The 15,786-nt window shown below is 38.9% G+C and overlaps 1 protein-coding gene across 1 annotated transcript; it reads left to right on the top strand.

The window, feature by feature from the left end:
• The first annotated feature begins 1,138 nt into the window (after window positions 1-1,138).
• On the top strand, window positions 1,139-6,316 carry LOC108361315 (uncharacterized). The gene has a single exon (XM_017613915.1). It carries the CDS (start codon window positions 1,305-1,307, stop codon window positions 5,964-5,966), a length of 4,662 nt encoding a protein of 1,553 aa, XP_017469404.1. The 5' UTR covers window positions 1,139-1,304; the 3' UTR covers window positions 5,967-6,316.
• Window positions 6,317-15,786: the final 9,470 nt, after the last annotated feature.

Below are 15,786 nucleotides of genomic sequence, written 5' to 3'. Positions count from 1 at the left end.
GGTTTAATCATTGAATTAATTGATTTCAGTAAAGATACATGTTGTGAATACACTGATAAGTCAGATCGGGGAGGAATATAGCATAGAGCTAAGTAAGTAAACCCCCTTCCAACCTGAACACGAATGCATTTGAATTCTGCAGATTCGATGTGTGGAAGACTAACTTCTTCAGATGGTATTGAAGAGTCTACGGCAAAGAGTACGCCACCGCCGACTCTGTCCTCCCGATCTTTTCTGTAGATATGATAATTATTTGAAAGAATCTCTGAATTAAAAGTGTGAGGTTTGAGCCAAGTTTCAGTCAAAGAAATTATATTATAATTGCATTCAAGGCCATTAAGATATAAATTCGTTAAAAGTAAGTGCGCCTGGGCCACTTGGGAACCATAAACCCCACGAACTTGAAATTTGGTATGCAGGTACAGTTACGGTAGGTTCTTACAGTAAGGTGTGTATGAATGAGTTTATAAAAGGGGGCGTGGCACATCCCGTACGCGTGGAATTTTTTATCAGCAAACGAAACATGTTCGTGTATAATGAATAAAACTACTTCTGAAATAAGCATTCTACCGGAAAAGTGCAGCTATACTAAAACAGCTTAGCGAATAGGAAGCTAAACGGAATGTACCATAGTAGACTAATTTTAATTTAAAAATTCTATCGTGTCCTTAATTCAGTTAATATTAATAATGGAAAAAGATTTTTAGTACAGAAAATGATGATCAATATATATCAGTTGAATTACGATAAAGCTAAAAGTATGGCTCATAAGGATGCCTTAATTTAAACGGAAAGAAAATAGTTTTCCTCCTCTGAGCTGAATAATTGTATTACTGTTTTATATTTTGATTTGTTTACCCCGAACGAAGTCGGGTGCTCTGCTATTTTTTTATAAAAATATGGTTAATTCTACACAAAAACCCCAAAAATCAAAGTTCCAAACCTTGTGAAAAACTAAAGAAAATTCTGCAAAATTTCATTCAAATATTGCACTTTTTATTAACGCTTTCTAGAAAAAAGTTGAGTATGTAGTTTTTTAGCCCATTCAATTTTAGTATAATAAAGTGTAAGTATGAGGAAACTAGGACTTACCATTGATTTTTGGGAAATTTTTGTTGAAGGTGTCGCACANATTTTCGTCAATCCTGCAACCGCAAAATGCGTTAACATCGTCGCAAATAGCGACAAGGCAAGCTATATCGAAAGATTTACCAAGTTTTAGTGGCGATCCAGTCGATTGGCCAACATTCATCAGCATATACGAGAATAGTACGAGCGCAGCTGGGTTCACCGATGTCGAAAATATGTTACGGCTTCAAAAGGCCTTAAAGGGTAGAGGTCTAGATGTGGTGAGAGACAAGCTGCTTGTACCGTCAATGGTAAACGAAGTCATACACACGTTAAAAACGTTTTTTGGACGACCAGAGCTGATTCTTGAGCGTGTCATCGAAAAAGTCCGTAAAATGCCAGCGCCTAAAGAAAAGCTGGAAACGTTAATCGAATACGCGCTCGGTGTACGCAGTATTTGCGCTACAATGCAAGCATGCAAATTAAACGCACATCTAGAAAACCCTATGCTTGTGAAAGAGTTGGTCGATAAGCTACCGAACCAGCACAAACTAAGCTGGGCTATGCACAACAGAGACGAATCCGTCCCATCTATGAAAGCCTTCAGCGACTGGATCTATAATTTGGCCGAAGCTGCTTCTAAGGTTGTATCAATATCGACATCGAAAACGCAGCACGTTCACACTCACGTGGAAAATATCGATACAAAAGATAGGAATACATGTAGTGTATGCAAAATCGAAAATCACCGAATGGTCGACTGTAAAGAATTCGAAAGGATGACTGTCGAAAAACGCTGGCAATTTGTAACAAACAATGACATTTGCCGCAGGTGCCTAAAACTTCACAAAGGACGATGCTTTTCGAAGAAGGTGTGCGGTGTAGACGGGTGCAAGTCAAGACACCACTCCCGGCTACACATTAAGCGCAACGGATCTGCAACAGGTGCTGAAAACTTTCAAAATCCGGTAAGCGCCCACCAATCACAAGCCGAGGAAAGCTCACAACTGTTTCGCATCGTACCAGTTAAGCTGTATAATGGTGAGAAAAACATAGAAGTATATGCCTTTTTGGACGAAGGTTCATCGGTCACGCTAATTGACCAACGGATATTCAATGAATTAAAGCTTAAGGGCACACCAGATCCGCTTTGCCTGCGCTGGACCAACGAAACTACGAGGACCGAGAAAAAATCGGTTCGCGGATCGATGCAAATATCAGCAGTCGGCAGTAGTCGTAAGTTTTGGCTCAATGACGTGCACACCGTCGCCAACCTGTCCCTCCCGCGGCAAACGGTCAATATCAGCATCTTAAAACAAAGGTACAACCACTTGCTGGGCGTACCGATATCTTCGTACACGAATGCAAGTCCGGTTATACTCATTGGTATCAATAATTGGAAACTGGCAGTTCCTCGGAAATTGCGAGAAGGGAAATGGCGTGAACCAATTGCAACTAAATGCATTTTGGGCTGGTCAATACAGGGTGCCAGCGGGAAGTCTGAAAGGGCATTTGCCAACGTACACAACTGTTCATGCGACTGGGAAGAGATACACGAGGCAGTGAAAAACAGTTTTGATCTAGAAACTGTCGCACCAAGAAACATGACGTCCAGCGAAGAGGCCAAATCTATCGACATTTTGAAAAACACGTGCCAAAAGGTCGGTGATAAATATGAAGTCGGTCTATTGTGGAAAAGTGATCAAGTGAGTATGCCAAATAGTTATCCAGCGGCATTGAAACGTGCAAAGGCTTTAAAAGCTAAAATGCAAAGCGATGCGGTGCTCAGAGCAACTGTTCACGAGCGAATCGGCAATTTACTATCTAAGGGCTACGCCAGAGAGGTATCCGAAGCAGAGTTATTTGCTGAAAATGGTCGCGTGTGGTATCTGCCAATCTTCGTAGCATTAAACCCAAATAAGCCTAAAAAGGCGCGCCTGGTGTGGGATGCTGCCGCAAAGGCAAACGGACACTCTCTCAATGATTTTCTGATGACCGGTCCCGACCTACTGAAACCGCTCATCGACGTTCTAATGGCTTTTCGAGTAGGCAAAGTGGCTATATGCGGTGACATCGCTGAGATGTTTCACCGAATTAACATCAGAAAGGATGATATGCACGTACAGCGATTTTTGTGGTGGCCAAACAGCGAAGAGGATGACCCAACAATTTTCGTCATGCAGGCGATGACGTTTGGTATTCGGTGTGCCCCTTGTATAGCACACTACGTGCGCAATACGAATGCTGAATCGTTCGAGCATAAGTATCCACGGGCGTGCGAAGCCATAAAAGAAGCACACTATGTCGACGACTTTATCGACTCAATGGATAACGAAGATGAAGTTCGGGCGTTAGCTGACGAGGTTCGCACCATTCATGCAGCTGGTGGCTTTGCTATACGAAACTGGGCCTCCAACTCGGCTGAGGTCGTGAGATCCCTTCAACTTACGTGTGATGAAATTCAAGCGCCTGTCACACTCGGCGATTCAGAAAAAGTTCTTGGTATGTATTGGGACCCCAACAAAGATGTTTTTAAGTACACTTTCAGATTTGCAAGACTAAAAAGAGATGTTCTTCGCGATGATGTCATACCGACTAAGCGGGAAACTCTTCAGGTACTGATGTCCATATTTGATCCCCTGGGCCTTTTAGCACCGTATACGATCAGCCTAAAAATTCTGCTGCAACGAGTGTGGCAACTGGGCTGCGGCTGGGATGATGAACTGCCACCGAAACTTCATCCGGCGTGGCATCAGTGGAAAACAGTACTGCTACACATTTCGAGTATTGAAATATCCCGATGTTATTCTCGTCTACTCCAAGACGCATCAAATATACAAATCCATACATTTGTAGACGCCAGTGAAGCCGCGTATGCCGCCGCTTGTTACCTACGCGTTCAGTGTGGTGATGACGTTACAGTTTCACTCGTCGCGGCCAAGTCGAAGGTCGCACCACTCAAGCCGTTATCTATACCCAGGCTCGAACTCCAGGCCGCCGTGATCGGTGCTCGACTTACACAGAAGGTCAAGGGCACCCGCAATTTAACTACACACAGCTGTTTTTATTGGTCAGACTCGAAAACAGTTCTGCGATGGCTGAAAATGGACCCACGAGGATTCAATCAATATGTTATGCATCGTATTGGAGAACTGCTCGAAACTACAGATGCCGGCCAATGGCGGTGGGTACCTTCAAAATCCAATGCAGCGGACCTTTCCACAAAAATTCACAAAAAAATTGATAGCCAAATGTGGCTCTGTGGTCCGTCTTTTCTTCAACAATGCGAAGAGGAATGGCCCATCTGTGCAGATCTTGGACCAACAAATCAGTCTGAAACAAGAAAATGCGTATTACATATGCATGCAACACCGTGCGTCAACATGTTTGTTGAATATTACTCAGACTGGCGAAGGCTATACCGAGCTGTTGCCCTATGGATTCTATATCTGGCAAAGGTAAATGCGCGCCGGTGTAAAGCGCCCGAACCGACTCACCTGGCGTATGTTCATCTACAAAGGGCCAAATTAGCGCTTTATAAACAGGCGCAAAAATCAACATACCAATCCGAGATGTGTCTTTTAAGCAGAGGGCATCCAGTCGAGCGAAAAAGCTCGTTAATAGCACTTAACGTCTACTTGGATAAGGACGGAGTTTTGCGAATGCAGGGCAGAGCGAATAGCTTAAATAGCCACACCGACGCTATAATTCTTCCCAAAAGCCATTACGTGACATTTTTGATTGTAAAAGGTTGCCATGAGATGCTTCATCACACATCGCACGAAACTGCTGTGAATTTGATTCGATCAAAGTTCTACATACCAAAACTGCGTGTGCTGTATAAAACAGTGCGTAAAAGCTGTCAAAGGTGCAAAATCGACAACGTGAAGCCCGATTTTCCACAGATGGCACCTTTACCTGCATCAAGGCTGGCTAGCCACGAGCGACCGTTCACCTTTACAGGGGTCGACTATTTCGGACCAATTATGGTCACCGTTGGTAGACACAGGGAAAAGCGGTGGGGTGTCATATTCACCTGCCTCACGCTACGTGCCGTACATTTGGAGGTTGCCTTCAGCCTTGACACCAACTCGTGCGTTATGTGCCTGCGAAATTTCATCGCTAGAAGAGGTACGCCGAAGGAAATATTTTCGGATAACGGGACGAATTTTAAAGCCACAGCTAAATTAATCCGCGAAGAGCTTAAAAATGTCAGCTTTGTGGCGCTTCAAAAAAAGTTCGATGGCATAAAGTGGAGATTCAATCCACCGGGCGCACCGCACATGGGCGGTTCATGGGAACGCCTGGTAAGGTCCGTCAAGACAGTTCTTCACAAAATGTGCCCGACCGAACGATTTCAAGATGAAAGCTTAAGAAGTGCGCTATGTGAAGTAGAATTTATTCTGAATGCCCGTCCGCTCACGTTTGTATCATTGGACAGCGGCGATGACGACGCCTTAACACCGAACCACCTTTTGCTTGGTTCGCCTGACGGCGAAAAAATTCTATGCGGCGATAATACTGACTTAAGAACGCGATGGCGACAAACTCAACTATTTGCTGACCGATTCTGGCAACGATGGGTTAGAGAATATGCACCGAATTTACTAAGACGGGCTAAATGGTTCACTAAACGACCACCCTTACGCATAGGAGATGTTGTCATTATCATTGACGAGACGTTGCCCAGAAATAGTTGGCCTAAAGGCATAGTTACGGATATAGTGGTAGCGCAAGATGGTCAAGTTCGACGAGCGACAGTAAAAACCCAGCACGGACTGATGATCCGACCTACAGCAAAGATCGCAGTATTGGACGTCGGCAGAGATAATTGCAGACTCGCGCCAGGGCTCATCTGCGAGGGGGAGGATGTTGCCGCCGAAAACACTATCGCATAACATTATTTGTACATATGTGTTTACTTAAAGGCTCTACTCATTACTGTTCTTTTCCCATTTGCATTTTGTCTTATTCACATATTCACATATTTACAATATGTAGCATTTACATGTACAAAGTTACGTTTTAAAACTCCACCTGCCAACATACGACTGCATGTACATACATATACACACGTACGTATAGCAAAGGCTACTTCGCGAGCATAGTTCAGTTCATAGCGAGGCGTCGGAGTGTTAAAACGAAATTTTTTTAGTTCCTCTACATATTGTTATCAACACCTAGTTTCTTTAAAATAAGACCGCAATAAAGAGTTCTAAAATATTCGGAAGAATAACTCCCTTTTAATCGCTCGCTGAAACAGTTATATATCTACATATCTATTTTGTCTCATAACCAATATACGTACAATGTACATACATACATACATCTGCTTTTGCTTAAGGTTATATATTTTTTCTTCTTTCTATCTAGATCCCTACTTCTACCCCTGTTCGTTCTAATTACATTTATGTTATTCTGTATTCCTTTATCTTCATTTTTATCTTTTTACTCTGTCGATAGCAACATCGATAGTAACATCCAACAAAATATCGATTACAAAACCGATAAAAATGTCGATAACAAAATCGACGAAAATTTCGATAAAAATTTCGACAGCAAAATCGATAATAATATTGGTAGCAAAATCTATTAGAAACCCGATAAAAATATCGATAAAATTATCCATAACAAAATCGATAAAAATATCCATAACAAAATCGATAAATATCGATAACAAAATCGATAAATATCGATAACAAAATCTATAACAAAATCGATAACGAAATCGATAAATATCGATAACAAAACCGATAGATATCGATAACAAAATGGATAAATATCGATAACAAAAATGATAAATATCGATAACAAAATCGATAAATATCGATAACGAATTCGATAAAAATATCGATATCAAAATCGATAAAAAAATAGATAAAAATATCCACAACAAAATCGATTAAAAATCGCTAAAAATATCCATAACAAAATCGATAAATGTCGATAATAAAATCGATAATTATCGATAATAAAATCGATAAATTTCGATAACGAAATCGATAAATATCGATAACAAAATCGATAAAAATATAGATAACAAAACCGATAAATACCAATAACAAAATCGATAAAAATATCGATAAATATCGATAACAAAATCGATAAAAATATCGATAACAAAATTGTTAAAAGTATCGCTAACAAAATAGTTAAAAATATCAATTACAAAATCGATAACAAATCGATAAAAATATGGATTACAAAACCGATAAAAAATATCGATTATTTTATCGATAAGTCCCGAGAATCCCGAAATTCTCTAAAATCTCAAAATAGTTCCCAGATTAAGTCTCTGTGTCTCTCTCTAAATCCTTTCCTCTTTAATTACCTTTATTTTAATCTTTCTTCCCCTATCTTCATCTTTACTTTTATCGGTATCCTCATCCTCCTCCTTTGTCTTTACTTTTATGTTTATAATTTTCTTCATCTACATATTCCCCTTCACCTTTGCCCTAATATATATAAGTGTTTAAATTAACCCTGGTCTTCATTTTTGCCTATATCTTTACGCGCCTTTGTTTTTGTTTTTATTTTTACCTTTGCCTTTATCCTTTTCTTTATCTATGTACGTACTCACCTTTACTTTCATTCTTGTATTGGTATTTTTCTAAGTGTTATTCTTTAACCTTTTATTAGCAAATTCTTGTTAAATTAATACCACTTGTTTCAGCCCCAACCATTTTCCGTTGCACCATTTCCGTTGCATCATTTCCGTTGCACCATTTCCGAGTGCAATTTCCTTTGAATTTGCCAATTTACTCCCAACCAACCAACCGCCGCTAAAGAAGTTTCACTTCAATCAATGGTAAGTCCTAGCTACCTCAAACTTGCACTTTATTATACTAAAATTAAATGGGCTAAAAAACTGAATACTCAACTTTTTTCTAGAGAGCGTAAATAAAAAGTGCAATATTTGAATGAATTTTTGCAGAATTTTCTTTCATTTTGCACAAGGTTTGGAACTCTGATTTTTGGGTTTTTTGTTGTAGAATTAACCATATTTTTATACAAAATTATCGAAAAATAAAATATTTAAAAAATAGTTACCTGTATTGTAAAAATTCGCTGTTCCTAAACTCTATTGGCTGACTATATAACGTATAACGATTTAAAAACTTTCATTTATCAATATGCAAGTGATCTTCGAAATTCACAGTAGTCAAAACTTCCATATGTTACTCCAATGCAAGTTTGAGTACTATAATGAAATAATATAAAGTCTGCCAGGTAGTTTAACGCCTTCATATTAGACACCGAAATTCGCTGTATGTTATTTTCGTTTTTTCATTTCTGCTATTAACCCTTAGTCAGACAACAATTTAAAAGTAGCCCAAATCATTAAGAAAAAACATTAAAGTCCGTTCAAATAAAAATCTCGCTTATTTATTTCGAATTTTTATTTTGTATTAGTTTCTGTTATAACTCGTTCTTTTTAATTGTTTTATTTAAATATTCCAAAATGGATGCGGCGCTTAAAGAAGTTTTTTTATTTTACTATTCCGCAAAGTTACATCATTACTTTCAGAAACCAACCATCACATAAATGTGTATACTAACGATTTTGTCCACATTTTCTCCAATTTGATCGATTCAAGGCCAATTTTAGTCATTAAAATTTGGTTCGTTCAAAATATATCCGGTTACATATTCTAAGCTAACTCTATGTAAACTATTATGACCCACTGTCATGCATTTAGGGCGTGTGTGAATCGGTAACAAAGTTCTATGGTGAAAGCTGTTGAATAATATTTTTACTATGGTGAGACAGTTTTGTCAATCTGCTGTGTGAAATGAAATCTTTTTTGACAGCAGTAAATTTTTGATAACCGCAGATTTATGCGGAATAAAATATTAAAAATTGAAGTGAAATTAATATTTTAAGAAAACATCTACCACCGTTGATTGCAATTCATCAATTTAAGCTTTTATTTAACGAAAAATTACACACATCAACCATCCTTGCGATTGTCAAAATTTTCTATGCATTTGTCAAAAATTTCACTAGCCTCATAAGCTACTGAAATTTTATTCACCTCATAGTTGTCAAAAATTTACTCGCGAACTTTGTTACCGATTCACACACGCTCTTAGTAATAATAATATAATAATAATAGATTGGGGCTTACACATATGTTAGTGTTTGGCCGAGCCTCTCCTCCGATGTGTGGCGTGCGCCTTTATGTTGTCACACAAATCGGAGGCACCTACAGTTTTACGCCGACTCCGAACGGCGATTGTATTTTTATGAGAAGCTGTTTTTCATGGCAGAAATGCACTCGGCGGTTTGCCGTTGCCTGCCGAGGGACGACCGCTGTTAAGAAAAAACCTTGTTCTATATTTTTTGCGATGTTGATTTGACCAGGGCTTGAACCCAGGTGTTGATGAGTGAAAGCGCGCACTGCTTACCACTACACCACAGCGGCCGACGCTCTTGTATGTATGTATAATATCGAACCGATACCTTTTTGTCCGACAACATTTTGTTAGCATTAGTCCATTCTTGATGTATATAAAATACTAGCAGACCCGGCGACCTTCGTCCCGCCCAAAATTTTTATATATTTTATTGAAACTTTTTGGTCCAACATTTTCACCAACAATTCACGTCTACGATTTTCATTGGCACATTTGTCTGCTAAGATTAAGGTTTGGTGGTCATTTGCCGCTTTAAATAACCTAAGGAAAGTGTTATATCCGTTCTTGAAATTCTCCAGTTGTGCGGCATTTCATAGCACGGTTATTCGCAAAGCGAAATAAATTTTTTCCTCTTCACTCCCTGGCGGCAACAATGACCCGGTTCTATAGTGAATGTCCTAGAAGCTTTACAGTATAGTAGGTGGCAATTTCAAAATGGGTGCGAATCATTGTTCTACAGAAATGCAGTATACATATACTTATTTCAGACGAAATACCTTAAAAGTTTGAACGCACAATAGTATTGGAAAATCACATCCATTGGGCCAATTGCAACGCAGGACCGTCGATATACTCAATGGTGCAACAGGTCGATTTAATCTGAACTTCACGGCCCCTTTTCTCACTTGGCTATTTTTAGTAATAGCTCGACTTCAGCACCAGTTGGCAGCACGTTTTTGCAATAGTATTGCATACATATTTAAAACATTAGCCAAATCGGATCATAAATAAGATTTTTAGTAATAACTCAACTACAGCGCCAACTGTCGGATTAAATTGTGAAACTAAACCATCCAGAGACTCACTCAAAAACACAAAAAGTTTCGTTAAAATCCGTACAACCATTTAGGAGGGTTTCACTCACAAACACACCTACAGGAGAATACAAAAATTCATTCAAAGATAGCTAAAGGTAGGTTTGTAGGCCTCACACCCCTTTTCAAATAGCCCAAATTTTCTCCATGAGTATGGGCTTGATTTCAACTATATACATATCTCCATACGAAGTTCCAGTACTGTACCATGAATACTTTCAGAGATATGCAGTATAAAAATTCGATTTATATGGGAGGAGCCACGCCCCCCTTTCCAACAGCTGCCCTCTTTCTTCATGAGTATGATTGATTTCGTATATCTCCATACCAAGTTCCAGAACTCTACCATGAACACTTCCAAAGATAGGCAGTATGAAAAATTCGGTTTGTATGGAAGATGCCACGCCCCCTTTTCCAATAGTTCCAATTTTTCTCCAAGAGTATGCGATTTATTTCGTACATCTCCATACAAAACTCTAGAACTCTACCAAAAAATTTCCAGAGATAAGCAGTATAAAAAATTCGGTTTGTATGGGAGATGTCACACCCCTTTTTACTATAGCTAACATTTTTCTCCAAGGGTATGCGATCGATTTCGTATATCTCCATACCAATTTCCAAAACTCTACCATGCACACTTTCAGAGATATGTAGCATGAGAAATTCGGTTTGTATGGGAAGTGCCACGCCCCCTTTACATATAGATTTTTCAGCCTAAAACCATCCTTGGGACACGTGCGGCAGGTGGCAGTTTCAAAAAAATCGGTTCAGCCGCTCTCGAGCCTTGCGAAAACTAACAAACGGCTTTCTAAATATAAATTAGTTGAGATATATTATATATTATAATTATATTTTGACAGTATCCGTTGTTTCTGATTGGCGCAAAAAAATCTTGCCTAGAGACGAATTCGCCCCTTGATATGGTCGTTACTTAAAGCTATTTATATTCGAAATTGCATGAAAATTGGAAAACAGGAATCTATAAGCTTATCCAGGCAAAAAGCTACCTATGTACCGAATTTTAAGCAAATCGGACCCTAAATTCGATTTCTTCGAACAGATCGGTCCCTGGTCGACTTCTCGTGGACAAAATGGATCATATATGCTAAAAAGCTATCTACGTACCGAATTTTAAGAAAATCGGACCNGAATATATCGGTCCCTGGACCACTTCCCGGAAAAAATGGGTCATATATGCTAATATATGCTAAAAAGCTACTTACGTACTAAATTTTAAACAAATCGGACTATAATAAGATTTTTTCGAATAGACCGGTCCCTAGTACACCTACCCGAAAAAAAGTAAAATTTTTTTAGCCTAAAACATGGTGGTTACTGAAAGCTATTTGTATACAAAATTTCATGAAAATCGGACCAGCCGTTCGCGAGATTACTTGTTAGAAAAAAGGGACTTCTCTTCATATAATTAGTATAGATTAGTATAGATAGATTCTTTTCACTACACAAACGCGTGCATTCTTTACTAAAACATCCAGATATAATAAAATGGCGATGAGTAAACCAGGCGAAAATCACCATGGACGCCATTCAATTTTCGCAGTTACTAGAAGCAAATTCGGGTCTTCAAACACAGCAAGAGAGTGCTCCGCCATTACAAGTGATGCTGCCGCCATGAGGAAAATTTCAGGTTATATCTTCAAAGATTCGAAAATTATTTGACGATGAGAGTCTTTCTGCAAATAAAACACTTTGCCATCAAATGCTCTAGTAAGTCAGCGCAGATTTTTATCGTCATATCAAAGCGACCACCATACAACAGCTGAATATGTAGCACTATTACGTCGAGATATAAATGAATGCGATCTTCTGTCCACATGCAACTGTAAAGCGGATATTTCAAACATTTTTTTACGCGCACAATTTATTCGTGGCATATCCGATAATACAATCCGAGGAGACAGACTTCGAAAAAATTGTACGAAAGGCACTATCGCTAGAGGCATCAAAAATAGACAGCCATGAGCATAATTCAAAGCAGTTCAGTAGTAGTGACGTCAACAAAATTCAAACCATTAGCTCGTTTCTGTACCAAGGCGAATTTAGATATGAATTCGCCGCCCTGTTCTCTACTGCTAATGAGTAGTAGAGAATGACGTATATTCTCTACCAGTAGAGAAGTAATCGGTAGAGAAGAGTTACAGAAACGAGCTACAGAACTTCGAGTCGCCGTCGAAGCTGAAGTAGAAACCTTTAAAAAAAGCAGGTACGTTCAAAATCAAGAATAAATTATAAACAGTTAGGAATTGATCATCTATGCATACGGTGTGGGCGAGACAACCATACAACTCAGCAGTGCCGTACCAACCCACAAAACCTCAAATGTAAATCCTGTGGCAAAACCGGTCATGTTCAACAACGTTGTTTAACGACACTGATAAAATCTTCAAAATTCCAGGGATCAGTACAACCGACTCAAGATTAATGAACAACTGCAACCATCGAGTATAGATTTCCGTTCATACACGAAAAATATCATATATCCGGATGGAAAAATTAACGTACGAGTAAGGTACAATAATACCACGTCAAACGAAGAAATGTATATTGTTCCGAATGAGTACGATGTCCTGTTAGGCCGAGTATGGATCCGGAATTGAAACATCAATCTCCAGAAAGTGGAGAGCGAGCGTTTTCACGACATTAATAATGTGCACTTATAAAATTTCCCCATAGCTTGCCTCGCCAGTCCTACAGGCATAGCAGGCGTACTCTCTTACATAGTCAATGGCATTGAACATCCAGTCGCATTCGCATCGAGATCACTGACTGCAGCAGAAAGAAATTACAGTCACATAGACTGTGAAGCATTGGCCATAATATTCAGCATCAACCATTTTTTTATGTACGTCTACGCTCACACGAATTTTTCATAAGCACAGCAAAATGCCAACTATTACATCAGCCAAACTTCTACGATATGCAGAATTCCTGTCAAGCTTCAATTACGAGATAGCGTACAAAAAAGGGTCAGAACACAGTAATGCAGATTGCCTCTCCCGAGCAACACAAAATCCAGGAAAGCCCTGCTCGGATAAATTAATGAATGAAGAGGTAAATGAACTCTGTTTGCTATCTATCTTTGAAATTTCCAGTGAACACATAAATGCTGAGATATTAGCGTCAGAAACCGCAAAAGATCCAGACCTGTCCAAAATCGTATCAAATCTAACCAATGCAAACGTAGATGAGACCTACCTGCTCAGAAATGGTATTATCTTCAAAGGTCAAGGCGTTCTAATCTGAAAAAGCCTCCAGTCCAGAGTCTTTCAAGGATTGCACCACACTCATCCAGGAGTTAGCAGAATGAAACAGCTCGCCAGGAGGTATTGTTTCTGGAAAGGAATTGACCGAGATATCGAACGAACAGTGCGATCATGTGAACCACCACTGGGAGGAACCAAATGAAATCTAGGAAAGAATACACATACATTATGCCGGGCCATTCCAGAAGCATCACTTTCTTGTAGTCATCGATGCATAGATGGGCTCAGTTTCGGAACGTACGAGATGCTCCAACAACTCAATCTAGAATTAATCATCTCTCTGATAATTTCGCTACTCAGGGGTTTCCTTATTTTGGTATCTGACAACGCCACCATTTTTACAAGCACACAGTTCAAATCTTTTTGCAGCGAAAATGGAATTTCCCAGCCACTAATTGCACCCGGACATCCTAGTACGAATGTATTGCAAAACGTAAGGTCCAAACACTAAAAAGAAAATTAAAGGCCATGTCATCTGAGCCGGGCTCCCTTCATAAGAAAGTTAATGAAATTCTACAAATATACCGGGCAACCCCTCTTAGTAGCGGCTTGAGCCCAGCAGAACTTTACTTCAACAGGCGTATCCGAATTCGATTGGATGCCCTAAAGCCAAAAATAAATAGCAAATGCACAAAGCCTGTTCCAGGTGTGCGGAAAATCGGCGAGGGGGAAAGAGTCCAAGTCTTACATACGCAAAACAACAAAACAATTTGGAAAACGGGTACAGTACTACGCAGGATGGGACAACTTTATTACATCGTTAAACTGAACCAACCGACCAACTGAAACCCACAAAAGTTCGACAGCGCAAAAATAGGTTTGCGTCATAGCTCCTGATATTAGCAACAAACAAGAAAATGTGCAGAATACCCTGACCAACCCTGCAGACCAACAAGTTTACTATTATAGCCAGTACAACTTCCGACAAGACGAACCGGGAAACCTGCCTGATCCAGAATTTAACGAAGCTGAATCTCAAATCTACTCAGAAACATCACCAGAAACTTCAGGTCATCGAGAGAAATAAATTCCAGCACAATTTCAATCAAGCCCAGAGCAAGTGATTCGAAGATCTGAAAGAATACGAAATAGACCAGCACGTCTTCGCGAGTATGACTTAAACATAATTTCCTAATTAAGCGGGGGAAGCTGTTATGACCAGCGTTGCCGTTTTGGTCCAATTGGACCAAAATTGGTAGCTTCATTCTCCGTTGGTAGCTTGGTTGGTTGGATGAAGCTTTTGGTAGGCAAAAATGTTTTGAAAATACAACCAAATTGAACATTAAAATTTGTTCGCTTAATTTAAGTTTACACGTTCAAAACACTGCTTTCACTTTGCTTATACGTATAAGATTTCTTTATTTTTTTTCTATATTTTATTAAGCAGACGATTTTCTGCAAACAAAAACTCACTTCCCAAAGCTATGACCGATTAGCTGTTGAAAGAAAAATTGGTGATAGGCAATTTGCAAAGTGTGAATCAAATTAGGATTTTTTTTTATTGAAATGCATAAAATGTCTGCTTTCGTTTTTTTCACACACAAAAAAAAATTGTTTGATAAGAATTGAATCAATCTCAAAGATATTAACATATTTTACAATAACTTAATTATTTTATTTAAAGGCCCGAATTTATTTTGTTTAATCTTAAAGATTAGTGTGAATAATTAACCAATACCGTAAACAATATTGTGTGTAGTTTTAATTTTTACTGCTAATCTGTGTAACCCCGCAAACTCGAGAAATCTCGTTTTAATGATGAAAATTTTTTGGTAGTTTGGAAACTTATTTGGTAGGCGTTTTGGTACCTAAAAATATTTTCAAGTGGCAACGCTGGTTATGACCCATTGTCATTAGTGAGTTGATACCGACGGTGGCGTTACTGGTGTTGATACACTAATTAGCAATACTGTGACGCTTTGGCGCCAATAACGCCAATAACGATGAGCTTCCGCACACTGGACGAAAATGACATACAGAAGCAAGAACGATAGAATACGAAGATTGCGCCGACAGGGGTGCAAAATTTTTTCGTTTGCTCATCTAAAAAAGGTAAACAAAGAAGATGGGCAAGAAGAATGAGTTGACAATTTGAAAACATTTGTCAATATGCGTAAAAGATATAAAAACTTCGTAAAGCAATAGAAATATAAAAGTGTGCTGTGTAAAATGGAGAAAACAATCTCAATTACTACCCTTTT

The sequence above is a fragment of the Rhagoletis zephyria genome, unplaced genomic scaffold (assembly GCF_001687245.7).
Source record: "Rhagoletis zephyria isolate East Lansing unplaced genomic scaffold, Rhagoletis_zephyria_1.1 Rzeph_scaffold_00733, whole genome shotgun sequence".
NCBI lineage: Eukaryota > Metazoa > Arthropoda > Insecta > Diptera > Tephritidae > Rhagoletis > Rhagoletis zephyria.
Note: the sequence above shows the minus strand (reverse complement) of the source record. Positions and strands in the feature narration are given on the sequence as shown.